At 42.6% G+C, this 27,442-nt stretch overlaps 1 protein-coding gene across 1 annotated transcript in view; it reads right to left on the reverse strand.

Annotated features, from left to right (window-relative positions):
* Positions 1–669: 669 nt before the first annotated feature.
* The window catches only part of LOC144671980 (uncharacterized), a 36,117-nt gene continuing 9,344 nt past the window's right edge, over positions 670–27,442 (reverse strand). Inside the window, exons 4-11 of the mRNA XM_078533919.1 lie at positions 20,948–21,088; positions 19,822–19,982; positions 13,246–13,344; positions 11,506–11,651; positions 5,379–5,550; positions 2,018–2,130; positions 912–999; positions 670–726 (exon numbers count right to left, since the gene is read on the reverse strand). Of these exons, the coding sequence (XP_078390045.1) occupies positions 670–726; positions 912–999; positions 2,018–2,130; positions 5,379–5,550; positions 11,506–11,651; positions 13,246–13,344; positions 19,822–19,982; positions 20,948–21,088 (977 nt within the window). The remainder of the gene's footprint in view (positions 727–911; positions 1,000–2,017; positions 2,131–5,378; positions 5,551–11,505; positions 11,652–13,245; positions 13,345–19,821; positions 19,983–20,947; positions 21,089–27,442) is intronic.

Below are 27,442 nucleotides of genomic sequence, written 5' to 3' on the forward strand. Positions count from 1 at the left end.
GCCCCCATTATCATCCTCCAGGAACCGTTGTTTACATGCTGTAACTAAATTTGCAGTTCGAGCCTGGGAATCCTGCGGAATGTAACTCAGTTTAACATCCGAGAGGAAGAATTCACAGTATTTACTATTACAACACTGAAACAAATGCTTAGTCAATCGTGTAGGGGTCTTGAAATACAACGTTAAAATCGTCTTTCAGGGAGCTTCTGATTGCATTCCGGCTCAATGTAATGGAAATAAAAGATATGTCGCTGAAATGATCAAATTAAGAGAACGAAGTGCATCACTTATGATTGATTGAGTTCAAAATTGTAGCTTCCAAAATACACAACACAAGGGCTGCGTGTGGCAGGTGAACATTAAAGCATATTTTTGACATGAGTCCCATGAAATGGACCAAGGCATTGCACAGGAAGGTTTGAGTGTGACATGTTGGGCGCTAGATGAATGTCTTGCTTGAAGTATCATGTGCACAATAAGAGAAGGCTGGAAATAACGAATGCAACTTCAAGAAGAAATGAGAGGTCGGACTGCATAGCTTAACTCAGTTTATTGGAAGAAAATGTTTCCATTTGTTTACATCAACACGTGCCATACATTATCACGGAAGCTCAAAGTTAGGCACTACACAATGTTATTTTCTCCACGCAGGTTCTTTCCATTAATGTTTTAGCTTAATTCCTGTTCCGAGACACACTGATAGAGATACATATCATAGAGCTGCGCCTGCAGAAAAAAAAAAAGTTTTATAAAATGAATTATGTAAATGCAATATATCGTGTAATACATTGTGGAGGTATACATAAGTGCATACGAAAAGCTTTGGAATTTAATGCGGCAGTGGATATGAGAAGATATGAGAAGACAAGAAGAATACTTCGAATCAGGGAAGTAACAGGACAATAACAGACAGTGACCTTTTTCTCAACCACATGTTGGACGTAATCACGATTTGCTCCCAATTGTTTTTTCTCCTTCCTCGCTAGGGTGGGTTGTGTGCTGAAAAATAGAGAGAAAAATTAAGAACAGACCTGGGAACTGTGCGAAGATGAGCAGTTCTTCGTTATCCTTATTCATAGCCAGTTATTATTTCACACCTGTCAATCTGAATCTGCAGAAATTCTCCAAAGTCAATTCCCTAGCGAATATTTGAAATTTGAGGATCAACCCTGCATTTATCGATGGGGATAAGGGAAGAGGCGGTGGCCTAGTTATGTTGTCACTAGGCCAGTAATCCAGGGGCCCAGGGTTCAAATCTCTGCCGAAGCAGCTGCTGGAATTTGAATTCAATAATCACCTGGAATTAAAATTCTAACGAAGAACATGAAACCATTGTTGATTTTTGCAGAAAGGAAAAAACATTAGCTTCACTAATGCTCTTTTGGGAAGGAAATCTGCCGCCCTTACCTGGTCTGGCCTACTCCAGACACAGCAAATGTTTGACTCTTAAATGTCCTCAAAACAAGGGCAATTAGAAATGGGAATTATATTCTTACACATCCCATGCATAAAAAAAACAATCTCTGCTCAGCATGAAAAGTAAGATTTGGGTGTAGCTATTCCTTTTTTACATACATAGCAGCGATAATATTCTATTTCAGCCAGTGACTCTCTCGCGGGCTTTCTCTCTCTCTCGCCCATATCTCTAGGTAGTCCTATCTTTCACTTTCTGTCTCTGTGTCTTTGTCAAAACCTATGTTCCATTTCCTACATCGGTCTCTTAGTCTTTAAATATCTCGTTATATTTATTTTGTATCTTTTTCCCAGTTCCTCGTGGCTGCGATCTCTAAAAAAAACTCTGTCTCTGATATTCCCTTTCTTCCACTTGGACTCAGTGTATTATTGTCTTTCTATCGTTTTAACAATATCACTGATTCTGATGTCCTTTTCAGCTTCCAAATAATCTGACAGCCTCTCGTGTCATCAATAAATTATTTGTGAGTGACAATGCATGGTTCTTGAACATAACAATTCGTGTAATTTTTGTCAGTAGCCGGATAAACGGGATAGCATATACCTGTAGTAACACTTTGCAAGCATCATCGAGACGAACATGAATCCAATCAGTATAATCAGAGCCAGGAGATAACTGTCTCCAGTTAGCCAGTTCCAGATTTTTGATACGCACCACTTGCAATTGAGAGATATGAACAAGGTTACATGTTTGACAGACCCGTAATACATAAGGAGTAACTTTCATACAATTTCCTTTTAATGCAATTCACGATTACGTCCACATGCTATTGTGTTAAGTTGTGGAAAGGGGTGATCTATTCCAGGTTAAGTAAATTACGAGATATTCTAGTTCCTTCCTAACGTAGCAAATTACCTGAGATCAAGACAGTGAAAAGTAAACAAATAAAATTGAATGCCCCTTAAGGAAAGTGTGGCTACTGCACTGCAAATGCCAGGGTAACATAGAAAACAATTATTCTATCTCAGAAATATTTGAAGCTTTTCTCGCTCACCACCATATTCTGTGTATAGAGATAATTCGAGCATCCCTTCACACACACCACTAAGAGCTAAACAAATCTGCAACCAACTGTTACCATCTCGGGTAAAATATGGATTTGGTACCGAATGAATCGGCATTTACACTGTCCAATGATTATTCCTCCTTAATGTCCAAAGTGCCGATGGACTCCCACTTGATTAATCCACGAATATTTTTGCAAAATACTGCAATGGTTTGCTGTTGACTTCGGCAGTCATACTGACAAGGAAATTCTCCCGCTGTTTAAAGCCTGTATTCATGAACACTGGAATGATTTGTGTACTGATGATCAACCTGCCTCGCCACAATATTAACATTATTGCTTCCATAGCCAGCGAGTCCCGAAAAAAGGCATGAAGGTGGATCCATCTGGCTGAACAGAAGAGATGCTACCCATTCGCCACACGACCCCCTTCGACCAAGGAAGCGCTCCAGGAAAACTAGATAGCGCGTATACAGGTAAGTTTCCTCTAAACTGGCAAATTAAACACTCTCAGTTCACATTCAGTAAGATTTAGCGACAGCGTAACTTTCGATCTGTGCAGGTCGAAATGTATTCTTTCTTTCCAGTGCATGTACAAGATATGTCATACATGAACTAAAATATCCTCTGTTAATTTACATTTAACAGTCAAATCAGCTTCCATCAGCTCACGCCAGTGCTGCTTAGTGACACCATGCCTCTTCCACAGAATGGTGTTCCAACGATATTGAGCCACTAAACACGCCAGGGGTAAACACATTGCAATTTATGGACAGACTAAATCTGCACCTGCAGTGCTGCACACACTAACAGTTAAGCACTATACGGAGGACAGACAGAACAAAGGTCCTTGAACATTGTGCCCTGAAACAGTCCCAGTTTTAGTGCAATACATGGTGAAAATATTAAATGTGGAAAACAGTCAGGATATCAGTGGCATTTGCAGTGAGAGAATATTGATTTAAGTATTCTTGTCGCAGAACCGGAAACTTTCATTTATTTGACAAACGTTATGCTTGAACTGAAGGGCGGATTAGGTGGCAGGGGAATCCAAAAGCGTTGATCTGTGGGAAGTTGAGACAGGAAAGATAAACTGGTAAACATAATGATGGTGCAGCTTGAAATGCGGTGATAATGGCAAACCGTTAGCGTAGCAAAAGATGGGTTCAGAGGTGGTGTTAGTGGAAAATGCCACAATAATTACTACAGTTCCTATTCCAAACTACTGAGGTTGAGTTTATGTTCTGAAAATCTTAATCTCGATGCTGTGTCGGGAACCATGTAAAGTGCTTAATTTCAAGATCGGATACAGTTGCTGAACAAATATTCGGGAGCAGGAGGACAGAGTGAGACACCAATGACACGTTCAACGGGAGACAATGATGGAAAATGTAATCCCAGCGAACTGGAAGCTCAGTGTCACTTTTGCTAAATGGAGCCATGTGTTCAGAAAGCCTGTAACCAAGCTAGGTTTGTTCTCCAGTTGTTGAACAGGCCACGTGTGAGCACAACATATACTACAGTGACTTGTAAAGGACAATTATATTTCAAGTTCAAATTAATTGTTGTTTCACCTGGAATGCCTATGTAGGATATTGGATTTCGGAAATCGAGGATGCAAAATAATATATATTGCATCTGGTGCCTTGCCGTGTAAGGTGCGCAGAGATGAGGAAGGGATTTTCGGAGTAAATGGGCTGTTCAAGAGGGTTTCATGTAGGTAGCTGTCTTTCAGAATGCTGCTTTTGTTGCAGAACTACAGATATGGTTAGGACAACAACGCACCGGAGTTTGTGGTAATGGTGTAGGAAGGCCTATTTATTGTGAGTGTTGATGGAAAGGAAACTGAATAAGAGAGGAAAGCTATGGTGATTCTGTGCCGAAAGCTATAGCGGTGTGATGAGAAGAGTATGTAATGAAAGTTATACGCCGGAGACCTTTAAATCGTGATGCAGAAGAATCCTCGGCTTTGGAAAAGAACAGAAAGCATATGCAAATGAATTGTTTGGAAGGCAGCAAAGTAATCTGTTTTTTCGTGTTCAATCGACAATTGGCTGCAGGGGGGATTTACGCCCCTCACCCGGGCAGAAGATCCGCTTTATTTAGCTGCCGGCCAATCGGATTGGTTGACAGCTGTTCAGTCCCAGCAGTGACAGAAACTGCAATGGACAGAAAAATAAGTTCATGAGGACCTCAGAGCTTAAGTCCCTGTCATGGCGGGAAGGTTTAGCTTTCGGGACTTCAGGATGGAGAAGCTATTGAAGACTTCAGGAGTGCATAGTGTGCGATCGGGTTGTAAGGGAGACGCCGGTAAGCGATAGAGGGTTGGCAGGTGGATACGCTAATACAGCAGCCACCGGAAGATAACAGAGCGGCGGCTGCACCCAATCTTAGACGGGGGCTTCAGAAAGTGGCGCCCGCTTTCCACCCAAGGCCTAAACCCGATGATTTACGGGCTTCATTCTCACAGGAGAAATGCTCCCACAAGCCTAATATTTGAGTCTGAGCTGGAACCGGCCCCTAATTAGCCACTAATTGGCCACTTAAGGACTTCAACTGGGGAAGAGCGGAGGGCCTGCCCGCTCCTTTGCGGAAAACCGTTGGGAGTTCGGGCCAGAGGGAACCCTACGGTCGGTTAATTTCAGTCACCGATCCCCACCAGCCCACCCAACGAAAAACGCCGGCAGGGAAGCATCGACCTCAAATTTAACGTTCATTATTTCACGGCCCTTCATTACCTTGCAAAACAGAGACGTTCACCTTCTATTCTTCTAAACTCCAGATCATATATTGCCGATTTACTGAGGCACACATTATGAAACATGCTTTCTAATCGCACGGAGAATCTACTGAGCTAAATCTGCCTCTACATCTCTCCGTCAAATAATAGATCCATACCGCCCAGATGAGTGAAATATTTGCCACGTCCTCTCCCATAATATCAGTGAGATGTTCCCTTGGTGTGTTCGAAATGATAAAACTTGCCAGTAGGGACAATGGTGCCAGGTATGTCATGGAGCGGAAAAACAAACGCTTGATCCATGCTCTCCTGTTCTTCGACACCGTTTCACTGAAATGATACACATACAAATTGTTTGCATTGCTCGAAGCAACAATACATGCTCCAGAAACTCCATTATATAATTTCAACTTTAAAAATACGTCGCAGGGCGACGTTACATTTCAGCAATGTGAACAAGGTCATTACTGAAGCTGTATGTTCATATGTTAGTATCATGCCATCGTCTCCAATATCTTCTGTGGATATATGTCTAATTTTAGACTCAGCTCTTTAATTGGGTACATTGTGGACGCCATAACATGCTAGATTATTTTCCCTCTGAATTACTTTAAATTGTATCGTGGGCAGCTAACAAACATAGCAGGTAAAAATAAAATAAGTGCCCCTCCTCCAATGAACTCACACACAGGTCTTGTAACTGGATAACGTTATTTTTGTTTCGTTTTTTTTTTAGTCGTTTTTGGAGTTGCACACATCTATGGAAGCAGAGCACATTCCATCACAATCCTGACGTGTGCCATGGACAAATAGCTGAACTCCCGAGGTGAGGTGAGAGTTAAAGCCCTTAACATGAATGCAACATTTGACCGAGTGTGGCATGAAGGGGCCCGAGCAAAACTCGAGCCAAAGGAAATCAGGGGGGAAAATCTCCGCTGGTTGGAGTCATACCTAGCATAAAGGAAGGCGGTGGTGCAGGTTGGAGGTGGATCATCTCAGCTCCAGGACATCACTGCAGGGTTTCCCTCAGGGTAGTGTCCTGGGCTCAAATATTTGCAGCTGCTTCATCAAGGAGCTTCGTTCCATCATAGCGTCAGAAGTGGGGATGTTCGTTGATGATAAGACAATGTTCAGCGCCATTCGCGTTTTCTTACCTACTGGAGCAGTCCATGCCGAAATGCAGAGATTCCTGGACAATATACAGGCTTGGACAGACAATTTGCCAGCAATATTCGTGCCACACCAGTGCCAGGCAATGACCATCTCAAAAAAAAAGCAGAATGCAACCACCATCCCTTGATACTCATTTGCATTACCATTAAGGAATCCCTCACTATCAACTTCCTGGTGGTTAGCATTGACCGCAAAATGAACTGGAATAGCCCTATAAATTATTTGGCTGCAAGAACAGGTCAGATGCTAGGAATCGTGCAACCAGTAAACAACCTCCTCTCTCAAAAAAGACTCCCCACAATCTACAAAGCACAAGGCAGTAGTGTGATGGAGTATTCCCGAAACACCTGGTTGAATGCAGCCCCCTTAAGAGTCAGAAACTTAACACCGTCCAAGGCAAAGCAGCTCGCATGATTGCCACCACAAAAAATCACTCCCTCGACCACCGACGCACAGCAGCAGCAGTGTGTACCATCTATAAGATGCACTGCAGGAAATCACCATGGCTCATTCGAAAGCATGTTTCAATCCCACGGCCACTACCGTCTAGATGAGCAAGAACATCAAATTGTTGGGAACAGCACGAGCTGGAAGTTCCCCTCCATGTCGCCCACCATCCTGACTGGGAATGATATCGCCGTCACTTCACTGTCACTAGGACAAAATACTGGAAATATTTCGCTCACAGCACTATGTGTGTACCTACACCTCATGGGCTGCAGCGGTTCTAGAAGGCATCGAACCACTACCTTATGATCTACAGCTCGGGATGGGCAATAAATGCTGTTCCAGTCAGCGAAACCCACATCATTTACTTGAATGAAAATGTATTTGGAAAGTTATATGAAATCTGGTCCACACTTCCTTTCCTTTAAAATTCCTTTAGGGCTCAGCTGATACCGCCAGCTGACCGCTGGCCCGTTTAACTGTCTAAACTGACTTGTGCCGGTTCATGGGTTTGGGGTTGGGCGGGGGGGGGAGGTGGATGCTGAGGTCGGAGCACGGGATATTTATGGTTGTCGTGCAGTGGGTTTCGGAGCTTAGGGATGACCATTTGGTCGTTTCCCGAAGTCCAGGGTTCTTGGTCGGAGTCAGAGGTAGGACGGGTGCAGGTCCGGTTGTTTGTGTCGGGATCGTGGACCCGGGAATTCGGAGGTCTGGAAAGCATCATGGGGGATCGGAGCCAGGCATTGGTGGTCGACATTCCTTTGGATTGGTGGTGTCCGTGGTCGGGGCCAGTCGGTATGTACGTGTGGGAGACGCGAGGCCGGAAGCCCATGGGGCGTGGGGTTAGGCTCTGCGAGCTTATGGTCCATGGCAGATGTTTGTGAGCATGTCAGTGTGATTTGGGAAAGTTGTGTGAGTGGGCAAATGCAAGGCAGATGCATTATAATGTGGATAAATATGAGGTTATCCACTTTGGTAGCAAAACAGGAGGCAGATTATTATCTGAATGGTTATAATTCAGAGAGGGGAATGTGCAACGATACCTGCTTGCCCATGTACATCAGTCGCTGAATGTAAGCATGCAGATGCAGTAGGCGGTAATGAATGCAAATGGTATGTTGGCCTTCATAGCCAGAGGATTCGAGTACAAGAGCAGGGGTGCCTTGCTACAACTGTACTGGGCCTTGCTGAGACCACCAGGAATATTTAGTGCAGGTTTGGTCTCCTTAACTGAGCAGGGGTGTGCTTGCTACATAGAGAGTGCAGCGAGTGTTTGCCTTGCTAATTCATGGCAAAGCGGGACTGACATGTGACGAGAGATTGAGTAGTTAAGAATTGTATTCGCTGGAGTTCAGAAGAATGAAGGGGGATCTACTGGAAACCTATAAAATTCTAACAGGACTCAACAGGGTAGATGCAGGAAGAATGTTCCAGATGGTGGGGGAGTCCAGAACCAGGGGGCACAGTCTCAAGATAAGGGGCAGACCATTTGGACTGAGATGAGGAGACATTTCTTCACTCAGAGACTGGTGAGCCTATGGAATTCGTTACCACACAAAGTACTTGACAACGAAACATTGTATGTTTTCAAGAAGGAGTTAGATATAGCTCTTGGGGCGAAAGGGATCAAAGGTTATGGGGAGAATGCGGGAGCAGACTATTGAGTTGGATGATCATCCATGATGATAATGAATGGTGGAGCGGGCTCGAAGGGCCGAATGGCCTACTCCTCCTCCTAGTTTCTATATTTCTGTGTTTCTAAGTGCCAGATTCTCATAACTGCTTAATTAAATCCGTGATTTCGATTGGGTACGAAATCTGCCTCCATTTCATTAAATGAGACTTTAGACAAGTAAGAACGCGGTTGAAAGTTAATTAACCCTGAAACGCTCTTTCAAGGTAGTGAATTGTCGGGGAAAAATGAATAAAAATTCAAGGCGGATGATACATGCGGCAGCGATGGACAAGAGGAACTAAAGCAGCATTAATTGTCAGGTGAACACTGGAAAGATGTTCCAAAAATGGACAAAGCTGTTAATCGAGAAATTAATGAACAGATTCCTTTAGTCACACTGGTTGAATCCCCTTTGGGAGCCATGGTCACACTTATATTCATCATCATCCATGCCATTCGTACGGGGCATAACCGCAAAAGGTGGTGTCGCAGAAGTTCACTTTTTTTGAAGGAATTTCGCTGGGCATCCTCAAAGTTGCATCCATATCCATTGAAGTCTATTGACGTCAGGCCATACATACACAAGGCAGCATGGACACTTACTGTGTTTAGGACAGGGGAGATTAAAACCTATTACAAATAATATTGCGGTGCCACCACTACTGATTGAGCTGGACAACTCATGAAGGACATATTTGCTGGATTGTGCTTCTCGAGGTATGAAGGGAAGAGCAAGAGGGGAAAAAACTGCTCGACCTGTCCTGATTAATCTACCAACAACCATGAATAAAATAGCATCCTGAATTGGGTTGATTCACAACAGATATTGCAGTTGAATTCTTGGCATCATTGAAGCCCAGCGGTTCATGACCGGAAGGTAAATTTAATCTCACAATGTGTAACCTTATCAGCGTATATATTCTTCTCTCCATAATTTACGTCAAGACAAGGATCGCTCTTGTTTAAATGGCAATGTAAATCTGGCTAAACAAAAACAGCTCTTCTTTTTTGTTAGTTCATGGGATGTGGGCGTCGCTAACTAGGTCAGCATTTATTGCCCATCCCCAATTGCCCTGTCCAGAGGGCTTTTAAGATTCATTGCTGTGGATCTGGACTCACGTGTAGGCTAGACTATGTAAGGGTGGCAGATTTCCTTCCTTAAAGTAAACTAGTGAACGACATGAGTTTTAGCGACAATCGGAAATGTTTTCAAGATCATTACAGACTTTTAATTCCAGATTTTTATTGAATCCAAATTTCAACATCTGTCGTGATGGGATTCAAACCCCCGTCCCTAGATCACCAGGCTAGTAACAATATCTCTACGTCACCACCTACCAGTTGTTCAGTTATCCAAATAAGGATAACGGAGCTCAATAATACCACAATGATCCGATCAGATCAAAAATATTGAGCCGTGTCACATCCAGTTATGAATTGTGATGGGCAATTAAACATCTAACTGAAGGAAGCTGGTGGTGGTTCCAGGGGGGCACAAAATTTCTGCCACCCTGAATGATGGAGCAACACAAAACATCAATGAGAAAAAAAGAGGTTCAAAGGTTTGCAGTCATCATTAGCCAGCGGTATCGGGTTCTTGAGCTACCTCGGCTTCCACCTGCGGTCCAAACATTCACAAATGCCTGTGTTTAGCTAAATTGATTTATTGCACATAATATCACATTCATCCACAAGCTAAATGGACTGGATGAAGCAAGCACATGCACTCTAAAATCATACCAGCCTAAACCCTGGATACTTCTGCTCCTAAACTAAGAAGGTGGTCCTGCACAGCTACAACACTGGCGCGCACCCGACAATGTGGGGACAACGTTTCTCCGGTGTGACCTGTCCATTGAAAGCTGGACAAAATTGACCTGGGTAAGTGTCGCCCCAGCGGCCTATTCCCCATCATAAGCAATTATACACGACGCATCGATGGAATTTCTATCAAACAGCACTCACACAACAACAAATTGCTCTGTGTTTGGGCTCCCTCAGGGTCAATTGCGTACTGGCTTTGTTGCAACGATTTTGCATACATGAAAAAAAAGGTGTGAATTAAAGGTGTGAAATGCGACTGAAATCTCTTGACATCAAAGGGGCGGGGCAAGGGGTGTGCGGTGGTGAGGGGAGGGGAGGTGGTGGTGCTTTTTACTGTGTTTGGCATGAAGCAGCCCTGATACAAGTAAAGTAAAAGGAGATCAGGGAATCGCCTGAAAGGATTCATGTGCTGAATGGATTCATAGCGAACAGAGGGGAAAATTGAGATGCTTGTATGGGTCGAACATTCCCGTTCCATTTAATGGCTGCAGCATTTCATTAAATAGTTTTTCTAGACCCAAACATCTTCAGTTGTTTCATCAGCAATAACTCCTCCATAATAAGGCCAGAAATGTGGACGTTGACTAATGATTCACTCTGTTCATTGCTAATCCGGACACCGAAGGGAGAGAAGTACTTGTTTTGTTTAATTTCAGGAAGGCCTGGGCAATATTCCGCCTTTGGTTGAAAACTAACAATGGACACTCGAAGCAGACAAGTGCAAGACAATAATCATAGCCAACACGAGACACCTTAAACTTGCGCTTTCACGTTAAAAGCAATTCCCATCGCTAAATCGCCCAGAAACAACATCTTGGAGAGTCTCCATTGAGCTCTAAATCACCTTGACCAGCCATATGCATGCTACGGCTTAAGTAAAAGTCATAAACTAGTAAATCTGAGGCTATGGACTCACCTACTGCTTCTGCTAAGACTCTGCTTCAGCTACAATGCAAAATAACGAGCGTAATGCGACATGTTTCACTTGGCTGGAGAGTGTGGTTCCTAGCTTCCTTGCTAACTTTTGAGTTCTGACTGCCTGTCGCTTTCCCCACTATACTTATAATGTCTTCTTTTTTGCTGCCACGTTGCACAACCTTGTTGATATTATCATTATTTGCGAAGTACAATGCAGATTCTGAATACAGAAAATGCTAAAACGTCACCTGTTTTCCTGGAGCTTGCAAATAGTTGTGTTGATGATCAATGCGCAATCATTCTCGAGCTGATTCAGCGTGTTTTGTACAGTTCGGGTGATCGTCTTTTCTATTGTTGTGCATACTTCTTGGATCTGATTGACACACCGTATTGGCTGACAGCCCAAACGAATTGGACAGGCATAGAGAACACAAAATAACACAATATAGGTACCGCATCTAAAGGATGTATTGACGATTACTGTGTTCACATCGATCATTAAATTAAAATTCCTTTTATCCAACCCCACCACTACTGTTGGCAATTCATTGTAAAGTCGTATTACTTCAGGTTTCACCAAATTAAGGGAGAAATGGAAATTTAAATGTTGCATATCGTACGAAATTATTATATGACATTGGATAGCTTTAACACATACTAAAATCAGGTTGGTTGTGGAGGGGCGGATTTCCAGAATCACAAACATTGCGTTGTGGTTAACTTTAAATGCTGACGTTCAAAATGTGTCTGACGGCTAGAAATTTCAAAATGTATTGTCCTAGACAACTAGTATTAAGGTTATACAAACTAAGGTCTCTTTAAACTTAAACTTGATGATGGCATGCCTGTTTCAAAAGTATGATAAAACATCCACTGAGCTAAAATTTTATTTTTGGAAATTTCAATGTACGCGCCCATTCCCGATACCAAGGAACCATAAGATTTAATATCATTTTTGTCGTTGTCCTCCTGAATTTCATCACGAGCCTCTACATCACACACCTGCTCTGCCTCCAAAACTGGGTACAAGGTGCACGTAAAACCACAGCACAATGTTGTCGTACGAGATGTTGTTCGTACTTAGAAATGTAACATTGAAAACAAATCGATATTTAACATCCCAATATTCCGTACGGCAAGCCATGTCGAATTTCAAAGATTTATTAGTGATGGCACACATTTCCCTCCGTTTTTCAGCCATCAGTGTCTGTTCCTACATGATAAGGAGATCCTTGGAATTCACAAAAAATGCATCACCCCGCTGTTAAAAAATTGGAACACTTCTCTTACAGTGGGATCATTTCATAAATTAACCTGATTTAGACTCAGAAATACCTGCTCTAACATCCACCAGTGCAACTGCTCCATGAACGTGTTGCAGGATGCACTGGTGCAACTCACAAACATTACTCCTAAAACTCTCTGCTGCCCTCAAAGTTGTTACAAAATGAAGAGCAAAAGCAGCAAGCATCTCCAGTTATCTTCAAGCCTGAATTAGCCACCCTGGGGCATAGATACCCGTTGTGTTTTTTTCTCCCCCCCGCACAAGATTGACTTAATAAAGTGGCATTGGCCAACTGACTTCATTTAAGATGTACTGCATTTCAGGTGGCTGTGATTCAAATATCTGGTCATTGCCCTCTGGATGGCAACATGGGAGGAGCAAAATAATTTACATATTGGAAGAATAGGCTTCATAATGTTTTCAATTCACAGCTTCCACGCGTTAAACTACTGTATACAACTCTGTTAACATTGCATATTCTCATTCAAATTAGACCTAATGCTTACTAAGATAAGTCACCCAACCCAGCGCCGTGCAGGAAATAAATTCTGAATTGCCACCATGTAGATCCATCTCTTTGATGGCGGTCCTCAGCCCAATTGATTCCTACAAGCTAGTAATCAAAAATCCACACTGCGAGTGATCTGCAAAGCCTCTTTAAAACATCTTATGCCAGCTTTGATGTGGAAACAGACAGCCCTACCTTGTTTGGATCCGGGATATAGATGGTCGGCATATCAAAGCCACATTTGTTCAGCCCGGGTCTCTTGCACAGTTCTTGTACTATCTGCATCATAACTCTCTGAACAAGAAAGCAAATGAATTCCCCTCTATATTTGAACACATTCATATTTTAACAGGTAAAATTCAATTATAAATAAGTAGGACTTGTGCTTTTAGAGTTTTACATATTCGCAGAATGACACAAAGCACTTCAGAACATTAAAATGCATTTGAATTACGTTCCGTACTGTATTGCATTTAAACAGGGGCGGGATTTTTTGCAAGGATCGATCCAGTAATCAATATCGAGATAATCAGTTAGCTTATTTGCATGATGTCGGTGCTGGTCAAACAACATATATGTTCACGAGCATCAATATATTCGTGAAATAGTGTCGAACAATGTCTTTTTCATGGATGTTCATGCAACTATAGGGAGAGAACTTTCGTTTCGATTGTAATCCAAATTACGACCCCTATGTCTTTATATCAGTCACGAGTATGGTCTGGGAACCAGCCAGATATAGCAGGCCAGATACTTGAATAAGGTATAAAATACATAATAACATTATCAAATAAGAATTAAACAGGAGTTTGCAATTTGGCCGCCTATTCAATATCATGCATGACTGTGGCCTTAAATCCTGAGCCCTGCCTGCTGCCCCACCATCCTCAACCTTTGAAGTCCCTGTCAATCAAAAAATTGTGTAACTTATTTTTGAATACTTTTAATGATTAAGGCTCCGCTGCTAGCTGTCGAAGGTAATTAGGAAATTGTAAATGCTTCCTCATTCGCTTCTTAAATGGAAGGCTCCTTATTTTCAAACAGAGACATTTGGCGCTAGATTGATCATCACTGGGAAACAACACCTCAAAATCTACCCTGCCAAGCACCGAAGGAGTCTTATATGTTTCAAGAGGATCAACCCATTTTTTTCTGAATGCAATGAGCGTAATCCCAATCTGCTCATGATTTCCTCACAAGGCAACCGCCTCATGCCGAGAATCTCCGGATCAACCTTGCCTGAAGTTTGTCTGATTCAAATATACCTTACGGGCTATTGACTCTGGGTGAGGAAAACTGCTCACGGTACACTTGGTGTAGACTAACAAATGGCATGTACTGTTGTAGCAAGACTTCACGACTGCCTTCTTCATTCCGCTCTTCCCTTGTAATAGGGGCGATATATCGTTTCCTTTACTAACTGCTTGTTTTACCAGCAGGTTGACATGATTGCGATTCATCTGCAAGTATGCCGATGCTGTTCTGTACCACAGCATTCTGGAGCCTGTTTCCGTTTTTTTTTTTCTTCTGTTCTTTCAGTCAAGTTCTGTTCTTTGCACAGCCTCATATTTTTCCGCATCATGTTCAAGGTGCCAAATTTGCATCCATTCGCTTAACCTCTCCACATGTTTGGTGTCTGCCACCGATTGTGCTGGCCTAACGATCTTGCCTTACATTTGGCTTCGACACAGTTGACACTTTCAGGCAGGAAATTAATACAGATCATTAATAGTTAATGCCTCAAAACTGATTCATCTCTCACTCCACGAGTTATAGTTTACCAATTGAAAGTGACCCATTTATGTCGAAAGACTCCTATCCATGCTAGCATATCACAGGAAACGTATGTGTTCTTATTGCAATAAAAAAAGTTAAGTCCTGGAAAATCGCAGCAGTTCTGCCTCTGGAGAGGAATTACGCAGCGTCGAAACGTTACATCTGTCTCTCTCTCGACGTTTTTTCCCTCATGATTTCTGCTTTCACTTAAGGTTTCCAGCATCTGCCCGATTTCGCTTTTATTGATGTCCTGATTGAAGGAATCTTGAAAATCCAAATAAACTAAATATTCTGCTTCGGCTTTATCCACCCTACTTGATGAATTCTCAAAGAACTCTAATACATATGTAAAACACGAGTTCCCTTTCAAAAAAATACATAGCATCTGCTGGATTGCATTATTATTTTCCAAATGTTCTGCTACTATCACTTTAATAATGTGTTCTAGCAGTTTCCAAATGAATCACATTCGGTTAACTGACCTGTAGATTAATGTTTGCATTCGGCATCCTTTCTGGAACAGACTTCGCATTTTCGTGCTTTCAAAGCGCTAGAAAATTTCTCGAAGTTCGGGTATTTTAAAAGATAATATTTTTATTACACACCACTGCTTCCAAAATAGCCTGGTTCTTGAAAGCTTCCACAAAGTATTGAACAAAGTTTACTTTCCGCATTACATTCTATGAACTCATCTTTAAACTTACACAAGGCAAATCTTTTTTGTCCAATCGAAATCAAGATCGATTCACAACGTCTATTGCAATGTATTTTTTGCAAGCCTCAGTATTTCCTCAGGTACAGTTTTTCCTATTATGTAGCTGGACTTGCGGCCGGGGTGGGGGTGAGTGGTGCTGGGGGCGTTGAGTGTGCGAGATCAAGAAACAAATCATACAAGTGACTTCCTTAGTTTGATATTCCTTATCCCCATCCAAACTGATTCTATTTCTTCTTCTCCAGAAATAAGACAACTTCTCACTATTGTGGCCATTTGATTCTAAAATAGCAGCGATACCCTACCATTTTCCTTTCATTCTGAAAGTTTCAAAGTTCAGAAATCCTTGAATGTTCAGGACCCAGTCTGGATAAATTCTATCGACGTCTCTGTAATGGTTATCACATTATCGTTATTCATCTCTATTTGTGCTCTCATTTCATCCATCTGGCTACCAACGCTGTGGAATTCAGATGCAGAACCCTTAATTCGTTTCGTTTTTACCGATTATACGTAATTTGACTTAATGTTTGGTGTTGTCAAATATTTGCACGATTGTTCCCATAAATCTAGGCTCCTGTATCATTAATTGCTTCATTACCTGTTCTATTGCCTTTTCTTTTTCTTTAATTTTATAAAATTCCCCTCAGATGAGCCGTGCCCAACAGAAGTTTTTTTGAGCAGGCGTTCTTCACGTATCATTATGTTATTCACCGATTCATCAGAACACTAGTCCGAATGGGTTTTAGGTGAATGTGGACGCTCTGTTGAGTTCCCACGGAACTGCTGCCAGTGCAGCAAAAGTCAAATCCCCATGTTCCCACGCGATTTTTTGTCTCAACGCATTCAACTATGATCTTATTTAATCTGAACCAATTTGCTTTTGTCACGGGTAGAAGAGACTTTTGATTCCGAGGGAAGAATACATCATAATTGAGAAGTGCCTGGTATCGTCCTAAATACACTACGCACTTGCAGATATTTTGTTGAATAGAAGTACAAACGCCAATTAAATTTCGTTTTTTAAACACCACTGAGATAAACGTTCTGGCTCCCTTTTTTATGAGCAGAATGGAATTTTTTGCCAGATAAACGTGCTTAAGTCAAATAAGTTTTATCAACGCTACATTGAAATATTTTGTGCATTAAATATCCCTCATGCTTTTCGTGGCCTGCAAATATTGAGCTCCTGGGTGGACACCTGAGGATAGTCCAATGTTGTACGGGGACCACTCACCAACTCCGCCGCCAAGACCCCCCAGGACAGAGTTTCACGAAAATTGCTGCGTTGTTCACACTTCCTTTGGGCAATCACCAAACTTTTGGAATAATCCGATCAGAAAATGCGATATAATTCTCAAACGTGGGATGGTTCTGACTGTCTGACATTAACAGTTCCAAAGAAAATGTTTGTAGGATTAAAAAATATAGTTATAAATTCTTGGTACAAATAGTACTATCACCCCTCTCCACGATCCCGAAAACCCATAGGACATAAAGCTCAATGGAAGCCCACACTGCCTTCAAACCCACCATAAAGCTCACAGCACTGCCAGACTCCGAAGTGGACACACCAATACCCTTCCCATAACGGGGCTGCCTCGACACAGTAAACCCTCATAGCGGACAACCTGCACCCCATAGAACCCAAACGCAGCCGTACTCAAACCGCAGCCCACTGACTACCGGACAGTCTTCCCCACTGAGCACTTCCCCACTGAGCACCCCTTGACTTAATGACCACCCACTGACAAAAACACCGCACCAAACCGTTCTGCAGCCACCCGAGCCCAACTGACCACGCCCACTATCGATCTGTCTCCCTCTGCTGGCCACTGGACTTCACACTGACCACCCCACTCATTGCCCAACCCCGGTGATCACCCAGCAGTGAACAACTGAAAACGCCTACCCTCTGACCCCACTCGAAACCCCAATCATGTACACTTTCCTTAAGATAAAAAACCATCCCCCGGTATATCAAACAGGCTCGAGGTTGATTTTGTAGGCCGAACAACAGCGAATGCTGTAAAACAGTTGGAATGGCAGCCTGGCCTCCATTTCTCCAAGCTTGCGACACAAGGCTTCTGAAACCCTTTTGCTCTATGTTGTTCTCACGCGGCCTCCGCCAGAAAGTCAGGAAGGAAGAAGTAGTGAGGGCGTGGCGGGGTGGGTGGTTTCATTTCCAGGTAACAAGCAGCAGAGAGGTAATATGACTCTGATTACTAATCCGCGGATATTACGGGTCATTGATTATGTGCAAAATTACAGGATTATTTTGTAAACTTTCTCTTTCCTGCAATTACATTTATTGCCAATTCTATAACAAATTACATTAACAGTCGAGAACCTGACAGGTACTGAAGAACAGATTATTATTTTTTGACATTGTATTCAATTAAAGAATGTAAATTTGTAGACACATGAAATTTTAAATCGATTCTCTAGAAGTGGGACGTTTACCATGGCACAAAGTCAAGGTCAAACTGCTGTTAATTCATGGTACGCCAAATCAGATAGAAGTCACAGAATAAAATACTTTGTTAACAGGTGATTTTTTAATACGAACAATTAGCATAGTGATATGCATAGCTTTTAATTTGTTCATTGAGTTTTTTTGGTTAAAGAATGTTGGTTAGCCCCAACAAATAAATTCTCCAAATCAGGTCAGGTAAAATACCCATGTCCATCTTAACATCAATAAAATTCACAATAATACATCCTCGTCCGTTAAATTGTTATTGGATAATATATTCATTTATACAGTTTGACGGATTAATTTTAATGTCATCAGATTTGAAATGCCAGTCCTAAGCTATGACTTCATTGACCTGCATTTTTATAACAGAAAACAGTCCATCATGCTTTACCAAACCCACCTTTCCACATGCGAAGTTTTGTTACTTAAATATTAAAGCAACAAGAATACACAGCACGATATCAGAATAATTATTCATCTTGCTTTTAAGAAAAAAGGGCTTAGAAAAATTGGACTTTCCAACCAGTATTCGCTTAATGAATGAGCTGGGCGTTCTAATGATATCATGCACTTAATCATAACGTAAGCAGTATGGAACACATGCCAGAACAAGCTTATTCTGTTGGCCATAAAGAACATTTGTAAACATTCTGTAACATATCTGCTTTCTCTCAACTAATTTGAAAGCACTGATCACAGGGCACCGTTCCATTATGTTGAGGGACCAGTAATATTTTATACAAAGTAAGCAAGAAAATAATCTAATCCCAATAAACTATTAGGGGTATAAAGCCACAAAATTCCATGGTTTGAAACTGCCAAAATATAGATTGTTATACATAATGGGAAAACAGAAAAAAAAACCTCTAGAGTATCTATTTTGTAGTCTAATGTTCAGAAGTTAGATGAAGTGAATTTGAATTAGTGGGAGAACTGTTGTCAAACACACCCCACTGCACATCAAATTGCAGATGCGACCAAATCACACCAACAGATTTATCAGCAATGGAACCAGACGTCAGTGGCTACTGTGCGTAAGACAATATCATGAAACAACTGTCTCCCTCACTCCTCAATTTCGAAGATATAGCCTCTGAATTCCCTCAAATACCATTCCGACTTGGTCTGCAACAGCTACTGCTCATCTCCCGTAGTTTCAATCTCTTTAACTAAGTTGGTGTTCCACGGGATTTGCAAGGCTAAACTTGTGCCTCAAATTATTGGTATGATTCCAATTACTTCCATAATTGCCCAGAACCTGCTAGCAACTCTTCGGCCTCCCCGTGATCTATAGAGCAAATGGTGTTCTGATCGCAACCAGAACCTTTTTTCTAGCAAATGCACAAAACATTGAAACCAGTGGAATGTCTTCAGCTCTACACAGCCATTCTGACACAGGCTTTCAGCGTTTCTTGCGTATTCCAATTAAAGTTACCTCTAAAGTCCATAACTAATCAGCTCTCTGGACTCCAGTAATTTGAAAATGGTGTCGGTATCACGTCTCCAGATCGCTAGCTAAGTTAGCCCACATGTTGTGTCATGTTTCCCTGTCTCCTAGCATCACTCTATTAAAGAAACATGTTTAACTGCCTGAACTGCCATTTTCTATACGGTGTGCTGTCAATGACTAAATCTTAGAAATTTAGTTTCCTTTCCTTCTGAATAACATTCTTCCCAGAGCAAAAGAAAACTCAAAATGTGGACATGAACCATGAACTACGAATTCATCACACCTGGACAACGTTATGGGATTTAAATGTGCCAATGAAGCTAAATTGCAGATGTGCTAAATTAATCTCCGTACCTGTCTGTCACTCTCTTGACCGGCTTCATCGGCTTTGCTAAGATAAAACTTCAGTTTTTCACCGTGTGTTTCGTTTAGCTTCTCAACAATGTTCAGAGTTCGTTTACACAGAGCCTGGCCCATCGGGTCAAAGAAGACAAGGATTAGGTCGGCCTGCTCTCCTGCAAGACAGTAAACACGTGAAAATTTAGTTAATGCATATTGTGTTCGGATGTATCAAAAAGGTTAAGACCATGTCTTCAATATGTATCTAAAAACCACCAATGAGTTAGCAAACTGAAATTTGTCTGACTGAGCATACTACGGTTCACATTTTTGTCACAACCCCCGCGTATTTAACTGCTCTCAAACAGCATGTAATGAGGTACTAAATCTGGTCTTAATCATATGGGAGGTTCCAGTGAAGTTGAACCTTGCCCCTTGATATTGAGTTTCTCTACGTGCATGTTACCTGATAGGGAGGCTCTCATCTCCACTTTATTGAGTGCAAAATAAAAAGCTCATGCACATTAACCTGGATGAAATATGGTGGTGTTTCTCAGTCCCGGTACAAGCTGCCACTGCACACCCGTGGAGCAGAACCTGGAAAGACTAATTCTCCAGAATCCAATCAGCTGCAGTATTTTTCCCTCCGGCTCTACCTCCCCGCCCCCATCACCAGGCGCCTTGGGGAAACCACCATCGGCCACTTCCCCTGCAAATCACATACAATCCTGACTCAGATCTATACAGCCTCGCCTTCAATTTAGTTGCTTGGTCGTTCTAAAAATCCCTTCCTAACAGCACTGGGGGTGTAAAGGAGCGACTTGGCTGGCAACTGTGGGTGGCAGACAATCACCGTGTCAGAGATAATTGACGATTGGCAGCAAATGCAGTACTTGGCAGCGATGCTTAAACCCTATGTCCTTCCGTGTATTAATTTCACCTGCAATTCACTTCCTCCCTGCATATTCATGTTCCTTCACTCACTCAGAATTTACATTCAATCTCTCAATTGGCCTGCAAATGTAAACAACTTTTTCATTTATTTTGACAAAACTTTCGTATGGCTTCCGAAGTATTTAAAGCTGTTGTTTAAATTATACCTTGATTTATATTTATCCAACTGTGCGGGTTGATCACTTACCAAGCCAGGTGAGTGCTCTATCTACATCAAATTCGTAGGTCATGTCTCCATCCACAAGACCTGGGGTATCAATAAATGTCACGAGGTTAAACTTCTTCTGTTTAGAAGTGCTGACCTCAGTGGCCAGGTAGTCTGTCAGCCCTGTAGAAACACAAAAAAAGAGTGCCATCAGAAACCAAAGTAACATTTGTCGTGGGCTTCTCAGAATGCAACTTTCCAGTTCATTTCTTGGCATTTGGAAGTTCAAAGGTTTTCCTTTCCAGATGTCCTTTCTTTTATTGTGCGTCATTTCACGTCACAAAATTGATGCACACTTAGGATAAGTCGTAGAATAGATAGGATTTATACAACATATTAATAAACCCAAAAGTAACATGCAAACTTTACCCTTATTCATCCTTTACCTGAAGGATTGATTCCACTGTGTTGCATAAGTCGTTATATATAAAAAAGTGAAAAAAAAGAAAGGCACTTCTAGATTCTGTGTAGCCATTGCACTGAAATGTCCGACACCCCACGCATCTTCCTCTACCACAATGGGACTCCGAACGCCCTTCCAATGCCACCACACATTAACACTTCCCAACCCGAATACCCATTGAACTCCATTATAACAGCGAACCGCTTCCACTTCTCTTCATGACTTCCAGATGATATAATAGTACATCGCATTAGAACGATGAAACACTGTCGTCGGCTTTCCTGCAATACTGCCAGTTCACCCATCATCCCCTTGCTTCTGATCTACTCTCTTATGGGACATGAAATGAAAGGATTTGAAACTTGTCATATTTTGTTCAACCGCTCCCATGTACTCTCCTCCCCCTCAATCAGTCATGTGCTCCTGGCTTATGATCCTCAAAGATTTCTGGCAACCATTAATTCGGAAATTTACTAATCTTCGATATTCACTCGCACACAAATGAATCAGGTATCTTTGTTTCCTTGGAGATTCATCTCTAGGTTATGGTTTATTTTGCTCACCACCTGTATTGCACAGTCTCTGTATTTTGGTTGCATGGTGGAAGCTAATGTTGCATCAAAAAAATGTTGACTGACTAAGCTTAGTCTGCCTTGATATCAAATTCCGACTGAACTGTTTATGCCGTTACCATTTTCCAATTTGTTTATATTTTGCCTGTTGCAATTTTATTCGACGCTGCGGACTCTATCATGTTAGGCCCCCTCACACACAATTATCGCAAATTATTGCATATGCCTACAGTGTTGTTCCCACCAAGTTGCATTTCTTTTTGATTTAGTCTCTATGCATGCCTCGTAGATTTCCTCTTTCACAATAGTTCACCCCCACGCACACACCCAACCGCTCCCGTTTATTTTGCCTGTAAGTTATATTCATCTGCTTTCCCCAATAAAAATATAGTTCGTTTCTTTCGTGGCCATTTAATTTCTATTCTAATTTTAATTCCGAAAACATGCCTAATTCCTCTAAATATTCGTTATTTCGTCCGTATTCTCTTGTTTATTCAACATTTAATATTTATCATTTTGCTTCTTTGCCATTTAGGTTCCTGTTCCCCTGTTTATTCATCTTTCGCTTTCCATTCCACCTTCTATACACTGTGCAATGGCTACATTGCTGGTTATCTCTGAGTATTAACTCAGGACTGCTTTGAAACACGAACTAACCTATATACTAGATTACTGGAGTCCTGCAATGCACACCGTTAAAATTTAGGTGCGCTAACTTGGCTGTCATGGAGGGAACTGCAGGATTATGACTCATCAACAGTGAAGGAACAGCCATACATTTGCAAGTCAGGATGGTGAGTGGCTTCAATGAGAACATCCAGTTAGTGGTTGGCATTCGTGTGGTGTTTTGTATTTGGACAAGTAACCCAGAGACCCAGGTTAGTGCTCTGGGTGCCCGAGTTCGAATGCCGCCAGGGCAGATGGTGGAACTTCTATTCAATAAAAACCTGGACTTTAAACTCTGATGGTGACTATGAAACCGTTGATTGGTGTAAAACGCCTTCTGATTCAAAAATGTCATTAAGGAAGCAAATCCGTCGCCCTTTCCAGACCTGGGCCACATATCACCCAAACCAACAGGAATGTGGTTCACTGATATATACATTCTGAAGTGGCCTAGCGAATAAAGTCAGTGTATCAATCTTCTATGAAGGCTAAAAAAAAATGTGATCTTGGATGGACCAACAGACATAGATCTAGGCATTATTGGAAATGACAACAACATACTCAGTCCTGCCGGCCCTGCAAAATCCTCATTACTAACATCTGGGGGCTAGTGCCAAAAGTGGGAGCGTTTTCGCACAGGTTAGTCAAGAAACAACAATGCATAATCCTCGTGGCACCATATGTATAATAGCTTGTCACAGTCATCACCATCCCTGTTTAACTCCTGTCCCACCAGCAGGACAGATGCATCAACGGTGGTGGCGGAGTGGCATACAGTCGGGGGGGAAGTTGCTCTGGGAGCCTTCAAAATTGGCTCTGGACCCCATGAAATAACATAACATCAAGCTAAACATGAGCAAGGAAACTTCCTGCTGATTATCACGTACCACACTCCCTCAGCGGATGAATCAGTGCTCCTCCATGTTGAACACCACTTGGAAGAAGAACTTATGGGGCCAAGAGCGCAGAGTGTGCTCTGTTTCGAGGACATCATTGTCCATCACCAAGAGTGACTCGGGAGCCCCACTACGGGTGGAGCTCTCCTAATTCTAAATAACATAGCTGCTGGATTTTTTCTGTGGCAGAAGATGAGGAAGCCAACAAGAGGCGAAAGCAAGCCTGATCTCATCCACACCATCCTGACTGCCGCAGATGCATCGTCCATGACAGTATCGTTAGCAATGAATACCGCACAGTCACTGTAGAGGCAATGTCCCGCCTTCATTTTGAAGATACAGCCCATCGTGTTTAGTGCCACTACTACAGCCAAAAATGGGTTTGGTTTCGAAATGACCAAGAAGCTCCAAACTGGGCATGCATGCAGCGCTGTGGCCAACAGATGCAGCAGATTTGTGCTCAAACACATCCGGTAATCTCATGGCCCGGAATATCCCCCACTCTAACATTACAGTCAGGCTACGGGATCATCCCTGGTTCAAATAAGAGTGCAGGAAGGCATGCCAGGAGCAGCAGGAGGCATATTTAAAAATAAAATGAGTTGTCAACCTCGTGAATGTATAACACAGGACTTCTTGCGTGTCAAACAGCATTAGCAGCAACAGAAAGGTAGAGACAGGAGATCACATGACCAACGGATCAGCATTAAGCTTTGCAGTCCTGCCACATCTAGTCGGCAGTGCTCATGCCCAAGTTAACATCCTACTGGAGGAGGAGGTTACACAATTATCGCCGTCCACAATCATGGGGGAGCACAGCACATTAGTGCAATAATAAGCTGGAGCAGTTGCTGCAAGATTTAGCCAGAATGTATGGTCCATCTAGGCCATCACCGACGCCAGCATTAAGACAATTCGATGTACTCCACGTGATGCCTTGAAATGGCAGAAGGCACTGGGTGATGAAAAAGGCTGTGAGCCCTGACATTATTCTGGCAATAGTACTTAAGATACATGCTCCAGAATGTGATCCATCCCTAGCTAGCCTTTTCAAATGTAGCTACGAAACTGGCATCTGCCCGGCTACGTGGAAAATTACCCAGGCATGCCCTGTATGCAGTGAGCAGGACAAATGCAAACAGGCAATTTGTGCAGCTACTCATTAAAACTAGTAAAGTAATAGAAGACGTAATCAACAGTGCTGCCAAGGAGCACTTGCTTAGCAATAACCTGCTCAATGAAGCTCAGTTTGGCTTCAGCCAAATCCACTCAGTTCCTGACATCATTAAAGCCTTAGTTCAAACATGGAACACAGAGCTGAACTAGCGAGGTGATGTGCCAGTAACAGGCCTTGATATAGAGGCCTATATTGACAAAGGGTGGTATCAAGGAGCCCTAGCAACACTTGAGTCAATGGGCATGAGGGGCCTAATTCTCCATCAGTTGGATTAATACGCAGCACAAATGAAAATGGTTGTGGCTGTTGGAGGTCAGGCATCTCGGCTCCAGGGCATCATTGCAGGAGTTCATCAGGGTCATTTCCTAGGCCCAAAAATCTTCAGCTTCTTCATCAATTATCTTTTTTCCATTGTGTTCTAAGAAGTGGGAACTTTTCACAATGTTTTGCACGATTCACGACTCATTAGGCACTTCAGCAGTCCATACCGAAATGCAGCAATATCCAGTCTTGGGCTGACAAGTCGCAAGTAACATTCACGTCACTCAAGCGACAGGCAATGGCCATCTCCAACAAGAGATGACCCAGCCACCACCCCATGACATTCAGTGGCAATCACATCACTGAATCTCCAATACCAATATCCGGGGGTTTACGATTGACACGAAGATGAACTGTACTAGCCATATCAATACTATGCCTACAACAGCGGGTCAGGGGCTAGAAATCGTGCGATGAATAATCCACTTCCTGACTTCCCAAAATCTGCCCAACACCTACACGGCGCAAGTCAGGAGTTTGTTGGAATACTCCCCATTCTCCTGGATGAGTGCAACTCCTACAACACTGAAGGATGTTGACACCATTGGATGATAGCACATGCACAAACGTTCACGATCTCCAACAACGACGCCTAACAACAGCAGCAGCATGCACGATATACAAGGTGCACTGCAGTAATTCCCCAAGGCTCCTTAGAAATCACCTCCCAAACTCACCATCACTACCATCTGGAAGGACAAGGGTAGCATAAATGTGGGAGCAGCACCAGCTGGAAATTACTCTCCAAGTCACTTATTACCCTGACATGGAAATGTGTTGCAGCTCCTCCGCTGTCTCTGGGTCAAAATTCTACAAATCCCCACCTATCAGCACTCTGTGTGTAACTACACCACATGGAATTTTGCGTTTCAAGGATGCAGCTTCCCACCACCTCCTCAACAAGAGATGGATATGAAATGCTGGCCAAGCCAGCGAAGCCCACATTTTCTCCCCATGTCCTTCTTGTTGTTAGTGCTCTTGGGTTTGGAAGGCACTGCTTAAGGAGCCTTGGTGATTTTCTTCAGTGCATCTTCCAGATGTTAGATAGTGCTGCTACAGAATGCCAGTTGCGGAGGGAGTAAATGTTTTTGTGCGTGGTGCCATTCAGCGTGCTGGTTCCTTCCGTATGATGACAAGATTCTTTAGTGCTGTTGCATCTGCTGTTATCTGGGCAAGTGCTGATAATTCCATCAAGGTCCAGAGTTGTTGCCTTGTAGTTTGGGGACAGGTTTTGGTGAGTCACCAGGTGGGTTATTCGCCGGAGGATTCCTATCCTCTGACCTATTGTGTTAGCCACAGGATTCATATTGCTATTGAAGTTTGGTTTATGGCCAATAGTAACCTCCGGGATGTTGCTAGTTGGGAATTCAGCGATGGTAATGCCATTCAATGTCATGGAAGAAAGGTCCTTGAATTGCCCTTGTGCGGCACAAAAGTAAAATGTCAATTTTTAGCCCAAGCCTGGATGTTGTCCATGTCTTGTTGCATTTTCAAATGGGCTGCATCAGTATCTGTGGAGTCATAAATAGTGCAAAAATTGTGCAATCATCCCCACTTCTGACATTATGTTGAAATTAATGCCATTGATGAAGCAGCTGAATATGTTTTGCCTTGGAACACCGCCCTGAGGAACTCCTGCAATGATCTCCTGGAACTGTGAGGCCTGAACTCCATCAACCACAACCATCATCCTTTCTGGTAAGAAAGACTCCAGCCACCCGGACACTTTCCCCACTGATAACCATTGGTTCCAGTTTTGACATGGCTCCTTGATGCCACAGTCTTCCACATGCGTCCTTGATGTCAATGCCCGTCACATCACCTCACGTCTGGAGTACAGCTCTTTTATCCAAGTTTGAAAAATGCTGTAATAAATTCAAGGGTTGAGTAGGCACGTTTGAAACTAAACTTGGCGACAGGGAGCAGTTTTTTGTAAGCAAGTGCCGCGATATTGGGCTGTTATTGGCCCCTTCCATGACATTACTGATGATACAGATTGCACTGATGTGACTTTAATTGGCAAGGTTGGATTTGCCATTTTTGTTTTTCTGAACAGGCCGCACTTGGGCAATTTTACACCCTGCTGGCTCGAAGCATGTGCCCTCCTTGTACTACAAAAGCTTGGGTAGGACCGCGACAAGACATGGATCACAAGATTTCAGTACTATTGCCGGAATGATAACAGGGCCCATAGCCTTTGCAGCATCTAGTGTGTTAAACAGTTGCGTGGTGACAAGTGGGGTGAATCGAATTGGCTGAAATTTGCATCTGTGACACTGAGGCCCTCTGAGTGAGGCTGAGATAGATCACCATTCGGCATGTAGAGCCGGACAAAATGAATACTTTAAACGCTATTTAAAAACAATCATAGGTTATCCGATATTTCACTTGCAAGTTGTGTTCGGGCCATTGTATTGTTCTGCATGAGAGGGGATAAAATGT

This window comes from Cetorhinus maximus, chromosome 35, assembly GCF_964194155.1.
Source record: "Cetorhinus maximus chromosome 35, sCetMax3.hap1.1, whole genome shotgun sequence".
Classification (NCBI taxonomy): domain Eukaryota; kingdom Metazoa; phylum Chordata; class Chondrichthyes; order Lamniformes; family Cetorhinidae; genus Cetorhinus; species Cetorhinus maximus.